This window comes from Hemiscyllium ocellatum, chromosome 1 (genome assembly GCF_020745735.1).
Source record: "Hemiscyllium ocellatum isolate sHemOce1 chromosome 1, sHemOce1.pat.X.cur, whole genome shotgun sequence".
Lineage (NCBI taxonomy): Eukaryota > Metazoa > Chordata > Chondrichthyes > Orectolobiformes > Hemiscylliidae > Hemiscyllium > Hemiscyllium ocellatum.
The window spans coordinates 41,539,591-41,555,965 of NC_083401.1; the positions used below are offsets into that span (position 1 = coordinate 41,539,591).

At 41.0% G+C, this 16,375-nt stretch overlaps 1 protein-coding gene across 2 annotated transcripts in view; it reads right to left on the reverse strand.

Moving 5' to 3' along the window:
• The window catches only part of myo5b (myosin VB), a 258,490-nt gene extending 244,100 nt beyond the window's left edge, over positions 1 to 14,390 (reverse strand). For both annotated transcript variants that reach the window (XM_060850127.1, XM_060850044.1), the window contains exon 1: positions 13,954 to 14,390. In XM_060850127.1, coding sequence (XP_060706110.1) covers positions 13,954 to 13,980 — 27 coding nt within the window. In that variant the 5' untranslated portion in view covers positions 13,981 to 14,390. The remainder of the gene's footprint in view (positions 1 to 13,953) is intronic.
• Positions 14,391 to 16,375: the final 1,985 nt, after the last annotated feature.

Here is a 16,375-nt window from a genome sequence, read left to right on the forward strand (position 1 = left end):
TATTGCACCCTGTGTAACACAGCAATCCAGAATCTCTATACAAGCAGGAAAAGAACACAGGTGACACACTCCTAAACCTCTACCTTCCCGACTCTTCAAAAAGAGGGAGCTTCACAGATCCCAGTCTAGGAGTTGGCAAATTAGGAGTTTATAATATTCTTTTGGTCTTCCTTATCATCCTTTTGCACCTGCATTTTCTATGATCTAATCATATGGGAACAGGTGTTGGCCATTCAGCCCCTCAAACCTTTCCCACCATTCAATGAGATCTGTGACTCTGTATACCTGCCTTCGGGCCATATCCATTAATACCTTTGCTTAATTAAAATTTCTAAGGTTTAAAATTAAGAATCGATCCAATATTCACTGCTGTTTGTGGGTGGTGAGGAGTCCGGATTCTCAGCCATCCTTTGTATGTGCAAGCATTGCCTAACACGTTTCTTGTTTCTAAAGTGCCCAACCAGTGGAAGTAGTTTAGTTTATCTTTATCTAGCCTGTCTTTTCTTGTTAATACCTTGAAGACTTCAATCAGATCAAAGACCTTCATGACGCACATATTACTGAATTATCACCATCACTTTGAACCTCAACTGCCATTCTCCTTTTCTTTTTGTTCATGAAAAACAGAAGAAAAGGAAAAACCATAGCTACGACATCAGCACTGCCAGGATTTTATAATGTATTAAGCGATGACATAAATGTCAAGGATGAGCACTACCAGAAGGAAATGGGTAATGAATTAGACTGGAGTTAATTTTACACAGAGCAAATCTAACCTACAGACGGAGAAAAAAAAGCAACTCAAACAGAAATGTGGAATTGCTCAATCGGATGGCCAGCACATGCTGCCTCTGTCCTAAGATCCAAATCTCATGATGTCCTTGTTTAATAAAATAAAAGAGGGTTGCATAGGAATTACATATCAATTAGAATAACATGGTGATTATGTTGGTCAACTTATGAGTTCAAATCACACCATGGCAACTGGGAAATTAAGTTTGATTTAATTAAAAACTTGAAATAAAAGTAAATGGTTACTATGAAACTACTGAATTGTTGTTTGGATCAGTAATTGGCTTGCTGAAAGAAGTCAGAGGGTGATGGTTGATGGGAAATGTTCATCCTGGAGTCCAGTTACCAGTGGTGTACCGCAAGGGTCGGTGCTGGGTCCACTGCTGTTCGTCATTTTTATAAAGGACCTGGATGAGGGCTTAGAAGGGTGGTTAGTAAATTTGCAGACGACACTAAGGTTGATGGAGTTGTGGATATTGACAAAGGATGTAGTAGGTTACAGAGAGACATAAATAAGCTGCAGAGCTGAGCTGAGAGGTGGTAAATGGGAGTTTAATGTGGACAAGTGAGAGGTGATTCACCAATATGCGAGTCCACATGCACAGCAATGTGGTTACCTCTAACAGCACTCTGAAATGGTAGGCCATTTCTTTACAGTGAAGGAGGTGTTTCAATATCGACTAATGAAGGACAATCAAGGAAATGCTGACCTTAGCAGCAATGCCCACATCCCTAAATAAATACAAAACAGTCACACGTACGTAATGAAAGGCACAGTGAAGAAGCTGGTTGGAGAGAGGAGTGTACACGCATAATTGACAGAAGCCAAATTAATAAACTACAGTAATATTACATTGGTTAATAGGTTTGAACAGTACTTGCAAACATGCCAACTAGTCATTTTAAATTTAGCTACTGTTTTCACACTGGGTACCGGCTTGATATTGGTTTATATCAGAATGAGCTTGAAATGAGATCATACTAGGAGAAAGTGAAATTGCATCTGCCACCTCATTTGAATTTCTCTCTCCAGTGGTGTACAGATTTTATACAATTCCACCCACTTATAAAGGCACAATGACATAGAAAGATATCCAGGGCACTCAATGAAGGATGTAATCAGAAAGAAATGAGCACTAAAGTAAAAATTAAATAATAGTATTTAATTGAAGAGGTGGGTCTTTAGAGGTGGTGTTAAAATGGAGGAGAGAAATGTGTTTAAGTTAGGGGAAGAATTCCAGTGCACATGACCTGTGCGGTTGAGACAAGATATCCAGCAACACATTTTTCAGCTCTGATCTCCAGCATCTGCAGTCCTCACTTTCTCCTAGAATTTACAGGGCACAATATAGTCCCTAGATCAGCTCTTTTTATAAAAGACAATGTTTATGGAATTGGCCAGAGGTGGTGGTGGGGGGTGGGGGGAGCGGGAATGGTTAGAGAACTTGCTGGGTCAGCATTTATTGTCCATCCATATTTACCACTTGAATTGAATGGCTTGTAAACATTTCTTATCTGCCGGGTTTCACTAATAGCGCTTGCCCTTGCGATATAGCAAAGAAAGGGGAATAGACAAAGTCCTGCAGATGCTGGAAACCTGAAGAAATATGTATTTTAAAAAGTGCTGGGAAAACTCAGCAAGTCTGACTGCATCTGCAGAGTGAGAAACAAAGTTAATGCTTCAAGTCCAGTGTGACTCCTCATTGTAAGAGAGAAGCTTGGATGAGATAATGTGGGAGTGAAAAATGTTCTGAAGGCTAACACAGGAAAATCTCTTCATACAAAAAGGTAGTGACACAAAATCATATTTGAATATCAAATTTCAAAAGACAGCAGCACACAAAAACAAAGCTGCATGAAACAAATTCAATGCAAAATAAATTAGAAAAAAAATCTACTTTCTCCTACAAGAGAATCCAATTTCCCCTCAAAGCTGTATTCTGTTTGAAACTTAACTCCTGACTCCCAAACTTACAGTTCCCTTTTCAGTTCTAGTTTGGTGCCATGCATCCCCCAGCTCTAACAGACTGCACCAAATTGTGGAATGCAGGTTAAAACCATTCCTCTCTACAATCGTACCGCTCAATTCCTGATCTTACATTTGATGCCAAAAGGCACTAGACACCACTCTTACAGAAAAAGCAAACATTTCACAGCCGGTCTGTCCCTCAGAAACCAATTTGCACCAACTTGCAAAGGACGTGTCACAATAGGTGTAATTAAGAGTTTCAATATTTTAAAAAGATCAAACTGGGGTTGTTCATTCAAAATGCAAATGAACACCTTACAAGACAGCATAAGCTCGAGAGGAACACAAATATCTTACCAAAGTTAACTGGACATAATACAAGCAGTTCCCTTGTATTAAGCTTGACAAACCTGTCACCTTATATAAAAATAGATATAATCATAGGCAGCACGGTGGTTAGCACTGCTGCCTCACAGCACCAGAGACCCTGGTTCAATTCCCGCCTCAGGCGACTGACTGTGTGGAGTTTGCACATTCTCCCTGTGTCTGCGTGGGTATCCTCCGGTTTCCTCCCACAGTCCAAAAAAGTGCAGGTTAGGTGAATTCGCCATGCTAAATTGCCCGTAGTGTTAGGTGAAGGGGTAAATGTAAGGGAATGGGTATGGGTGGGTTCCAAAATACATCAAGAACTATGTTAATACATAGAGTTGGGTAACAGTTCCAAAGCAAGTCTGTTAGGCTATTGGATATAAAAAGATTTATTACACGTTATGAGAATCTATATAAAGATAAAAAGATATCTATTGCACCTCTATATTTCAAGGAAAATCCATTTTATAGCACTCTCCAATTAGTTGAATGAACTCCAAGTTATCAATCCAGAGTGACATTTCCAACGGGGATACCAATATTGATTAGAACACAAGAAAAAGCACAAAGTTAAAAATCTCAATACAAGTTTATAGTCCAACAGGTTTATTTGGAAACTTTAGCTTTCAGAGCACTGTTCCTTCATCAAGTGGTTGTGGAGTAACTCTACAACTACCTGATGAAGCAGCAGCACTCTGAAAGCTGGTGCTTCCAAATAAATCTGTTGGACTAGAAACCGGTGTTGCGAGATTTTTAAACTTTGTACACCCCAGTCCAACACCGGCACCTTCACATCAAGAGCGAGTATGCTCAACCCTTCAATTAAGGTCATGTTCAAGTTTGACCTTAATCTCATTTTCCCACTGATTACCATTTCCCTTGACCCCAAGAACCCAAACATCTATCTCAGTCATGAACAGATGAAAGGAATAGGCCATTTGGCCCCTCAAACCTGCTCCACCATTCAACAAAGATCACCGCTGTTTTGACAGTGGTCACAATTCAATATTTGATCTGCCTTCAATGATCAAGTCCTTGTTAGTCAAGAATTTAATCTACCACTGCTTAAAAATATTCAATGACAATGCCGCAACTACTCTCTGGGGAAGAGTATTCCAGAGACACAACACATCTTAAATTAGAAAATCCCTATTTTTAAACTGTGTTCCTGAGTATGGCCTCTCCCACAAGGTGAGTCATCCAATCAAATCCCCTTAGGATCTTCTGTTTCAATAAGATGACACCTCATACCTCTAAACCTCAATGATTACATTCAAGATTCTCTCAAGATAAACACATACCGGAAATCAGTCAATTATTATCCAAAATTATTTAAGAAACGATTGTGTTGAAACAAAGAGACCAAAATTGTACATAGCACACCAGATTTGGTCCCATCAATGCCTAGTAAAACAAAAAAAAATTCACCATTTTCATATTCCATTTTCTTTGCAATAAATGACAACATTCAACTTGCCATCTTAATTGCTTGCTGAACTCCCTTGTTATTTCCATACTTGAAATACTGAGCAACTGATGGAGTTACTGAACGTCCAGAGTTCTCTGCATTACAGAACTTGCAAAATTACCACTAATTTCAGACACAGTTGATCAACCCCTGCCTCAATCCCAATGATATCTCCTCATTCAGCAGCCAGGGAAACAAGCTCTCAGGATCTGCACCAAGAAATCTTCTCCCTATCCAATGTTCCAAATAAAATACCTGTTGTTCGAAAAATTGAGGGAATACTGGCCCATTCTACATAACCTCTCTTCAGAGGACAATGGTCTCACACCAGGAATCAATCCAGTAAACGAGATATTGGAATTTATCATGTGATCTTCACCTTGTAATCATTCCATCACGATAAAAACCTATTCTTCCTTGTCACTCCCTCCAAGATTCACTTTTAAATGTAAGAGGGAATTAAAGTAAAATGGGGGATAAAGAACACTGTTTATTATCCCATGTTCCTCACAGCAAGATCAACAAGATGGAGTTCTAATTTTCAAATATTCCAAAACTGCAACAGATATTAGTTTTCTCCGAATACTAATTATTGATACTGCCAAGATCAAAACTACAGCTCACCAGTTTTTTTTAAAAAGTGATTTAATGTTGCAGGCACTTTGGAGTCTCACCAGAACAAAATTTCCATACTTAATCTGCTTTCGCAGCAAGATTATTCTGTTAGCTCTATTCTGAAAAGCTGGTTGTGTACTTTACTTTGTTTCATTGACAATATCATACATTTATTATATGCACAAATCTCTTGCATTCCTGTTTACATGGTGATGACATTTATTGCTTCACAGGAAGAAGTCCTTGTTTTATTACATTTTAAAAAGGTGCCATTTAAATACAAATTACAGAAAATAACATTTAGCTTTAAAAAGTGTCGTGAGTATAATTACATGATTTTATCCTTGAAATTGTAAAAGTCTTCAAAAATTCTGAAATTGTTTGAATTTATGAACATGGGTTTTCCATTGCTATATTCCACACCACATGACAGTATTTTCCAATCTAACAGAGCAAAAGGGAGGACTGGAGCCAAAGCCATTTTTTTTAACATTTATATCACAGGATATGAGCACAACTGGCTAGGCCACTGTCCATCCCATAATTACCCTCAATAAAAAGGTTATGGTAGCCAGGTGCCTTCTTGAACTGCTGCAGTCCTTGGCGTTTGGTACAACCACAATACTATAAGAGCAGGAGGTCCACCAGTGAAAGATTAAATGATATAATTCTAGTTCAGGGTAGTGTTGCACTTAAGAGAGAAACCTGCAGCTAATCATATTCCCATGCACCTGCTTCCTTGTCCATCTACATTGTGAAACGGTTTGGAAGATGCTGTTGAAGGTGGTGAAGAGAGCAAATGATGAAAGTGGTGGATGGGGTGCCAATCAAACAGGTTGCTTGTCCTAGAGGTTGAGCTTCTTGAACATTGTTGGAACTGCATTCATCCAGCAAACAGAGAATATTCCGTCATGCTCCTATCTTGCACCTTATGAATACGCTCTGAAGATTCAGAAGGCAAGTTACCTGCCATAGAATTCTCAGCCCCTGGCCTGCTCTTGTAACCAATGTATGTGTGTGTCCAGTTCAGTCTCTATCAACAGGAACCCCCAAGGATGCTCATAGTGGAGGTCCAGAGATAGTAGTGTCATTGAATAGCAAGAGGCATTGGCTGGTTCTCTCTTGTTGGACAGCACTGCCTAGCGCTTAACACGTGGCAAGTAATACATGCATCACACATCAGCCCAAGCCAATATGTTGTCCAGGTCTTGCTCCACATGGGCACGGACCGCTTCAGTAGCTAAGAATGATTGAGACAAACAGTCCCACTTCCATACATATCCTAATTTACTCAGCTTTGTCATCATAGTTCAACATTCTTTTTGTCTAAAGCTATGCTAGTGAATATAATATGTTCAGTATTCTATTTTCATACCATTATAATGTCTGTTATTGGGAAAATGTTAGAGTCAATTATTAGAGTCATAGAGATGTATAGCATAGAAACAGACCCTTCAGTCCAACTCAACCATGCCAACCAAATTATCCTACATATTTTAGTCCCATTTGCCAGCACTTGGCCCATATCCCTCTAAACGCTTCCTTTTCATATACCCATCCAGATGCCTTTTGAATGCTGTTTTTGTACTAGCCTCCATCACTTCCTCTGGTGGCTCATTCCATACATGCACCACTCTGAAAAATTTGCCCCTTAGGTCCCTTTTATATCTTTTCTCTCTCACCTTAAACCGATGCCCTCTACCAAAAGATGTAACTAAGAATTCAAAATACATAATATGATCAGGCAGAGTCAGCATGGCTTCATTAAGGGGAAACCATACCTGACAAATTTATTAGAATTCTTTGAGGGAGTAACAAGCAAACCTCAATAAAAAGGAACAATGGAGGTAATACATTTGGATTTTCAACAGGCACTTGACAATGTGCCACATGCTGGTCTACTTAAAGAGCACTGAGTTCTGATAAAGAATCACTAGATACAAAATGCTAACTCTGCTCTATCCCTGAGATATTAAAGAGTTATTTGCTCTACTGACCTGCAAGAAATTGAATGCCCCGGGGCTAAGGTGGTGCAAGTTTGTCTTATAGGTGGAATGTGAATGTGGGAGGTTTACGTGGCCATTTCCTTGCCAGTGATGATTTACATTTTCATCCAGAAATCAATAAGAACATTACAGTTGGAATCTGACTACTCCCCTATTGGGGGGGGGGGGGGGTGCGGAAGCATGGTGGCTCAGTCGTTAGCCAAATCTACTGGTGGCAATCTCACAGAGCCTGCACACGGACAAAGGTTAAGCGAATGGGCAAAAACTTGGCAGACAGAATATCATGTGTGAAAATGTGAGGTAATGCACTTTTGCAGGAAGAATGGAGGGGCTGAATATTATTCAAATGGAGAAAGATCACAGAAAGCTCCAGCACAAAAGGATTTGAGTGTCCGTGTGCATAAGTCTCAAAAAGCTAACATGCAAACATCAGCAGGAAAGAGGGGAGGCAAATGGAATATTGTCCTTTAATTCAAAGGGAACCCAGTATATTTAAAAAGGGATATCTTGCTAAAACTACTGTATTATGAGGAGAGGTAGAGTCAAACTCTTTGGAGTTAAGAATGAGAAGTGATTTATTGAAACATACAAAAGATTCTACAGCGATTTGACAAAAGGTAATCTCTCCTTGAGAGAGAGTCTGGAATCAGAGGGCATAATCTCAGAGTAAGGGTCACCCTTTAAAAATGAGATGATGAGAAATGTCTTCTCTCAGAAGGTAGTGAATCTATGCAATTCTTTATCATAGAAAAGTGGCTTATAGATCTTAAAGACAGAGATAGATTTTTTAACCTGTAGGACAAATCAAGGGTTATGTAAAAAGGGCAGGAAAGTGGAATTGAGGATTATTCGAGGACAGAGCAGACCCAATGAACTAAATGGCCAACTTGAACTCTTAGCACATGGTCTTAATAATCAGCTTTTTAAAAATATCATCCTACATTTGCATACCTTTACCCAGATTGTCAATACTTAAAATCAATGGCATATCAGCCCTTTGCCACACTGACCCTCAATTCTCTAGGCCTTAAAAACTGTCAAATTTGTTACCTCCTTCTTCCTATATACATTTAAATCCTAATTTTGTTCATGTATCTCACTTTAACGTGCCTGCTCACCCAAACTTTTTCCAAACTTACTGGTGCTCTACACTAAAATAAAACAAAGGACTGCCAGTGCTGGAGATCGTAAACAAACAAAAACAGAAACAGAAATTGCTGGAGAAACTTGGGAAGTCTGCACACATCTGTGGACAGAAAACGTGTTAACATTAAGTCCAATGATCCTTCTCCCTTCACAGACACTGCCAAATGAAGAGTTTCTCCAGCAATTTCTGTTTTTGTGGTGTTCTACAATGTTGGCCTTTATCCCTTTCCTAAATGAACTTAACAGCTCACAGGAGGGGAAAACTCATGAAATATTTACAAAGGAGAGTCAGCTCCACTGATTAAGTCTGTTTTCTCAGTGTATAACGTAAACAGGCCAATCACATGAGGAGCTGAAAAATGTGTTGCTGGAAAAGGGCAGCAGATCAGGCAGCATCCAAGGAGCAGGAGAATCGACATTTCGGGCATAAGCCCTTCTTCAGGGCTGAAGGGCTTATGCCCGAAACGTCGATTCTCCTGCTCCATGGATGTTGCCTGACCTGCTGCGCTTTTCCAGCAACACATTTTTCAGCTCTGATCTCCAGCATCTGCAGTCCTCCCCTTCTCCTAGTATCACCTGAGGATACAAGAGCACATTCATTACTCTGGGTCCTCAAAAGTCTCTTTACACACTATCCCAATAACTTGCCTTAGTTCTAAGAAAATACAGCCATTGAGTGAAATTGTCAATGTTTTTGGTGACATCAACTTGGAGCCAACTTGATACATTGATTAGTTTGGGGATCAAGGAGTAAGTGAAGGTGCAAGGGAATAAGATTAGGAAACATATCACCAATGATTGAATAACAGAGAAGAATAGATGGGTCAAGTGGTCGAATTCTAATCCTATATCGTATGGTCTTATTGAATAAAAAGATCAGTCCATTGATTCAAGGATGATGCTTCCTCAGTCACAAGTTTCTGCTTGGTTCTTCATGTGACACCCAAAGGTGGCCAATTCTCACCTACAGATCTTTGGGACATGGAACAGGATGTCCCACCGGGTAGTGGGGTCCAGAGTATAGGATTGGTTTCCTTTTCTGTCCTTCTCTGCAATTATATTCCCTGATCAATAAAATATGTGGAGTCTAAGCATGGTGCAACTTGACAGACATATTATTGCCATTTTGAATGATTGACAAGACCTTCCCAATCATTAAAGTTAATGCTTCTACATTTCAAGGAGAACTTCAATGAGTCTCTTTAGCATATTTGTTCCACATGCTGGTTATTTCCAGTGTCAAGAATAGAGCATGGTTGTGAAGAAGATACTCATTCAGCATGCAGACACAGCATTCAGTCCATCGTAGTTAATTTTACAGGAGTTTAGCCTAAAATGGAAGTCTTCCCATTAAATCCAGAAAAAGCAGTGGAGACATTGCTGGTGGAATTTTGCTAACACACTTATATATCATGGGTAGAGTCCAGATATCACCTCATTACAGGAGTGTGGTGACAACACTGAATTGTACATTAGGCCTTTTGTTGACTTCCATAGATCCCTGTTGTCAAACACTCATCACCATTTGTGAAAGGTGGAGCTCACACAGAGGATCCAGTGTTGGATTTCCTCAAGTATTCTGAACTACCCCATTTAGAATTGCAGGCTATTCTCAGTGTGAAGATTGAACCGTTGCTCCAGAAGAACTGGAAAAGGTCACTTCGACAAATACTTTGATGGAAAATTGCATCTGTTGATTCTCTCGACATTGGTCTCCAGTGGGTCCAGTCTGGCAGATATGCCCTTCAGGATGCTGTTAGCTCAGTCTGTGGTGGTCCTCATGGTTGATATGGACAACCTCTACAAACAGTACATTGTGCCTTTTCAAAGCAGGGTTCAATATAGAGGAGAACTGATTCATTAGTTGAAATAAGGCAGGAGATGACGATCAGAGGTTTCCTTTCACATTGCTGACTTGAATCACAAGGCATGAGTTTCGCAGTCAATATGGAGGTCATCCAGAGCCACTTCATATCATTGTATGGTCCTGTGGGGCAATGATGACTTTACTTTTACTTTATATCATTGTGCTAGCCAGCTGGTTTGCGATGCAGCATGGTTTAATTTAGGTTACCATGAAGACTCTCCTTCTCAACCTTCCCCCTCACCTGAGTAGTAATCCTCATGTTAAACCACCACAGTTGTCTCTCTCTCTCTCCCCCCCCCCTCTCTCTAGTGAGAACAATAAGGCAGAACACAAAGGGAATAGAAGGCTTGGTGACATGGTTCAATGAGAACAACCTCTCTCTCAATGTCAGCAAAACTAAAGAACCGATCATTGCCTTCGGAAAGGTAGGAGGAGAACATACCCCCCCCATCTACATCAATGGAGCGGACGTTGAGGGGTTTGACAGCGTCAAGTTCCTAGGAGTGATGATAGCCAACAACTTGTTCTGGACTTCCCACATGGATGTGATGATCAAGGTGGCACAATAACACCTCTTTTTCCTCAGGTGCCTCAGGAAATCTGGCATGTCCATAATAACCCTCACCAACTTGTACAGATACACCATATAAAGCTACTATCCCGGGTGCATAACAGCCTAGTACGGCAACTGCTCTGCACACAACCATAAAGAAACAACAGAACGTTGTGTGCACAGCCAAGACCATTACAAAAGCCAACCTACCATCCACGACTCAAGTTATACCTCTTGTTTCCACAGAAAGGCTGCCAACATCAACAAAGGCCCCACCACAGTAATGTTCTCCTCCAACCTCTTCTGTCAGACAGAAGATACAGATGCTTGAACACACATCTGATGAAGGACTTTTGCCCGAAACGTAGATTTTCCTGCTCCTCAGATGCTGCCTGACCTGCTGTACTTTTCCGGCACCACTCTGATCTAAACACACACAGATAGGCTCAAGAACAGCTTCCTCCCTGCTGTTTAGACTGATGAATGGACTCTCTAACTTCAAATCATGCTGTTCCTGTTCATGTTGATCTTGCCTAGTGCACATCCTGTGTGATGTAGCCTGTATGTTATACTCTGTCCAAGTTTTTCTTTCACAATATAACCTGTATGTCCACTACAATCTGCCTGTGCATGTGACAATAAACCAAATCAAATCATAACAGCTCTGTGGTCCAGTAGGACTATGGCAATTTTATACCATTGACCAGAGGTGACAGCATATTCTGTTCTGTTATTAGCATAGGACTTAACCAGCATTGGTAATAGAGACTTCTGGGAAACTGACTGGGTGGCACAGCCCCTGCATTGGCACAAGTCTGCAGATAGTTACGGAGAATGTATTTTCAGGCTTGACTAAGCAGGCTGTGTCTTTGTTTTATCCAAGGTTTGAGCTGGATAGCATGGAGGCTGCCCCATTTTATTTGTATTTGACTTTCCTGCAGCAGTTTGATGCATCTAATTGCTAGCTAGATCACTTTTGAGGACAATTCAGAGATAACTACAAAGCTGTAAATCACATTTGATCAGACTTGGTAAAGTCACCAGATTTTCAGACACTTCGACATTACTGATTTTTTTTCCTCTCTAAAATGTGATTGTATCAGACTCACCACTACCAAGTCTAATTTTTCATAAAATTCAAGATTTTTTTTGAAAAGTGAAATTAATCTAAATTCCTCCTGCTGCCTTTGTGAACTTCGATTGCAAGTTTCCAAAATCTTACATGTACAATAATATTTAGGACGACGCTACCAATTCCCGCAGATGACACCAACATTGGAGGTGTAGTGAACAGCAAAAGGGGTTACCTCAGATTACAACAGGATCTTGACAGGATGGGTCAATGGGCTGAGAAGTGACAGATGGAGTTTAATTCAGATAAATGCGAGGTGCTGCATTTTGGGAAAGCAAATCTTAGCAGGACTTGTACACTTAATGGTAAGGTCCTAGGGAGTGTTGCTGAACAAAGAGACCTTGGAGTGCAGGTTTATAGCTCCTTGAAAGTGGAGTCACAGGTAGATAGATAGTGAAGGCGGCATTTGGTATGCTTTCCTTTACTGGTCAGAGTATTGAGTACAGGAGTTGGGAGGTCATGTTGCAGCTGTGCAGGACGTTCGTTAGGCCACTGTTGGACTATTGTGTGCAATTCTGGTCTCCTTCCTATCGGAAAGATATTGTGAAACTTGAAAGGGTTCAGGAAAGATTTACAAGGATGTTGCCAGGGTTGGAGGATTTCAGCTATAGGGAGAGGCTGAACAGGCTGGGGCTGTTTTCCCGGAGCGTCAGAGGCTGAGAGGTGACCTTATAGAGGTTTACAAAACTATGAGGGGCATGGATAGGGCAAATAGACAAAGGCTTTTACCAGGGGTCAGCGAGTCCAGAACTAGAGGGCGTAGGTTTAGGGTGAGAGGGGGAAAGATATAAAAGAGACCTACGGGGCAACTTTTTTCCACACAGAGGGCAGTACATGTATGGAATGAGTTGCCAGAGGATGTGGTGGAGGCTGGTACAATATTTAAGAGGCACTTGGATGGGTACATGAATAGAAAGGATTTGGAGGGATATGGGCCGGGTGCTGGCAAGTTGGACTAGATTGCGTCGGGTTGGACTGAAGAGTCTGTTTCCGTGCTGTACATCTCTATGACTAACTGTGCAGTCAGAGTGGTATTCTACCAGCAAGCAAAAGGCTTTGCTTTAAGTATCTAGGCACAGTTTGATCTTTACTATCACCGATTCAAAGATTAAGGAATCGAAACAGTCCCCGGATCGAGTACAAGGGAGAGACATTCTCACTGTGTGCAGATTTATGATGCATTCACTCCAATGAAATCAAACTTTCACTAAAAGGGGCCGACAACATTTTCATAAATCCGTCGTTTTTTAGAAGAAAAATCAGAAAACTGTAAATACCAGAGAGCTGAAACAAACAAAAACAGAAATTGCTGGAGAAACTCAGGTCTGACATGATCTGTGGAGAGAAACGTTCCGAAAGAGGGTCCCCACACTTTGTCCTTTAAATCGGTTCTCCCCACAGATGCTGCTAAATCTGAGTTTTTAAGAGCAATGTGTTTTTTTTTAATTGAATTCCTTTCGCCTTTCAGGATCAAGAGACAACAGCAAAACCTCAAAGTGCAGGAGGTAGAACTGCATTTTTAAAAATAAAAAAGTATTCAAAACTGTGTAGATATTTTTCATGCCCTGTTACCGAGATTGCTAAACTACAAACGATCCCAATCTCCCCTGCACCATTAAACACCTGTTCCGCACCACCAGTTTCGGGGAGACATTAAACGTTTATTTTCCAAAATAAAAGAAACAAAAAGGAGAAAGAAAATCTGCCACAATGAAAATTACCACAACTTTACCCATCGCGCAGCCTTGACTTTAATCTCAATGGCAACGGAAACTTACAGGTTTACTGGAGCTTCCGAATAAACCCGGGCGGACGGAAGGAAGGTGGAGAAAATGATTTTTTAAAATGAAACATTTTTTGTGAAAGATGAGGATAGGATTCGGATTGTATTGTTTCCCCCCCAAATTAGTATTACTATCATGGACTCAGTGCTGCAGTGGGCTGTAGATTTTAACACTAGGGGTTTGTTATTTTTAATAAAGTAGTATCCAGGAGGCGGACACATTTAGAATGGTTACAATCTCCCCAGCACTCACCTTGCTGTAAAGTTCCGAGGCTGACATGTCGCTCTGTACTTTGTCCGCCTTCTCCGTCCTGCTGCTGAGGCAATGGGCAGATGGACGTGTAGCCGTCCCCCAGCTGCTTTAGTTATTATCCAGACTGGACATTATTGAAGCAATGTCTCCATTAGTCGCCATTTTCCCCGAGATTCCTGCCTTTCCCCAGCGACCTTTCACTCAGGTGTAAAATTGGTGACAAGATCTCCGCCCCGCAGGTTTTAAGCCGCTCCCCGACCTAATGGGGCTTTTCTTCTCTTTAATTCGGAGGAAAGGGCAATTGTGCAAAAAGTTGCAGCAGCGTAAGAATCATAAATGGCACCCGAGACGTGCACTGTGGGGGTTTTTCCAAGAAAATAAATACGTGTGTGTTTGTGAAACGCTTCGCAAGGTGCTCTCATCTCCCGTGTCACTGAACCCAGCCTTTTCCCCAACAGGCTCTGGGAGCGAGCCGAAGGTGAGCCATCTGCTGGTGACTTCCGCGTTCTGAGTCTCCGCGCCAGGGACGGGTTCAGCACTGCGACACCATGTCTCTTCTGCTGGCGTTCTCCCCCAGTTACTGCTGTTCGGGAACGCTGCTTCCCCTGTCCCTGCTCTCTGTCAAGCCCACTGTGGACTCTTGGGCTCCCCCTCATCTTTGTCCCCCAGTTTCCAGAATTAAAGATCCTGCAAGTAATTTAACCACTTTTTTAAAGGGCTTTAAAACAACGCTTTTTTTTTCCTCTACTTCGCACACTTTTATTTGTTTGATGTAAAATTTAGTAAGGGATTGGGGAGGAAAAAAGTTGTGTTCCCACTGTCAATGTGAAGTCTTTTTCCCAACAAGAAAGGCGCTCAATCCAAAGGATGTGACTCAGTGATAAATGGCCTGAGTGTCTGAGCTGCTGCTTTACCATGTGAGTTCTTATGGATTTACATGGTCTAGCCATCTTCTGGTTTATTGAATCTGAAGAGCAAGTAAGATGCAGATTACTGTATTTCTGCAACTATTTGCAAGTGATATCAAGAAGATCTCAGGCCAAAAACTGTTGAGAGGATTTATCCTTAGGTTTGGCTCTCACCAGATCGGACTGCCCAGAGTTAACATTTTCAAGTCCAGTGTCTGGTCAGCATGGATTTTTAAAGGGGAAATTGTGTTTAACTGGCTTGCTGGAGTTTTTGGAAGAAGTAATGGAAAGGGCTGATGAGGGCAAGGTTCATGGATTTTCAGAAGATATTTGATACAGTGGCTCACAACAGACTAGTAAGTCATGTGTTATGGGCCAGACCAAACTCCCTCAAAACATGTGAAGGAGTTCATCTAGACCCTAACTTCTTCTTATTTTAAAGTGCCAGGCAATACATTCAGAAAACAATTGGATTGGTCAAACTACCAGACTTGAAACAAAACACACTTTAATCAAACACTACAGTTAACATACAGTCAAAATAGAAAGAAATTAATTGGCTTAACTGTAACTTGATCGAAATACTTAACAAAATAATATACTACTCATTAATTGTTCCATCCCTCAAGCACACTTCAGGAAGAGGCAAAGTCAGTAAAACAGATTGTCTCAAATGCAATTCCAAAAACAGGAAGAGAACCCCAACATTTAGCTGTAACAGAGAAAGGAAAAAACCAGCTTCCAGGCCCCAGCAACTGTAACTGAAAGCTAAAACTAAAATTTGGTTCTGTGGGAGCTCGACCCCACCCATTCAGGTTGCTTCTATTGTTCCACATTTTAAAAAAAACAAGGCTTCTCAAGCTGTTTATTGGCTTTGAGTGCACCACTTGCAAAATTGGGAACAAAATTGGATAAATGATAGAAAACGGAGAGTAATGGTCAATGAATATTTTTTCGGGGGAAGAAAATTTGTCGTAGAGTTCATTAGAAGTTGTATTGAGACCCTTGATTTTTCTGTTATGTTTTGATGATCTGGATCTTGGTGCACAATGGACAATTTCCATGTTTGCAGATGATATTAAACTTAGAAGAATTGTAAACTGTGAGGACGACAGTATGGAACTCCAAAGGACATTGACAAGTTAGTGGAGTGGGTGGCTGGTTGGGAGGTGTGGTTCAATACAGGGAAGTGTGAAGTGGTACACTTCAGTTTGAAGAACAATATAAAAAAAGATACAATTCTAAAGGGAGTGCCGAAGCAGAAGGGCCTAAATGTATAGAGAGTCATAGAGATGTACAGCACAGAAACAGACCCTTCAGTCCAACTGGTCCATGCCACCCAGGTATCCCAACCTAATCCCTAGTCTCACTTGCCAGCACCCAACCCTTGCCCTACCAAACCTTCCTATTCATATACCCATCCAGATGCCTTTTAAATGTTGTAATTGTACCGGACTCCACCATTCGGTCTGACAGCTCATTCCATACACGTACCATCATCTGTGTGAAGAAAT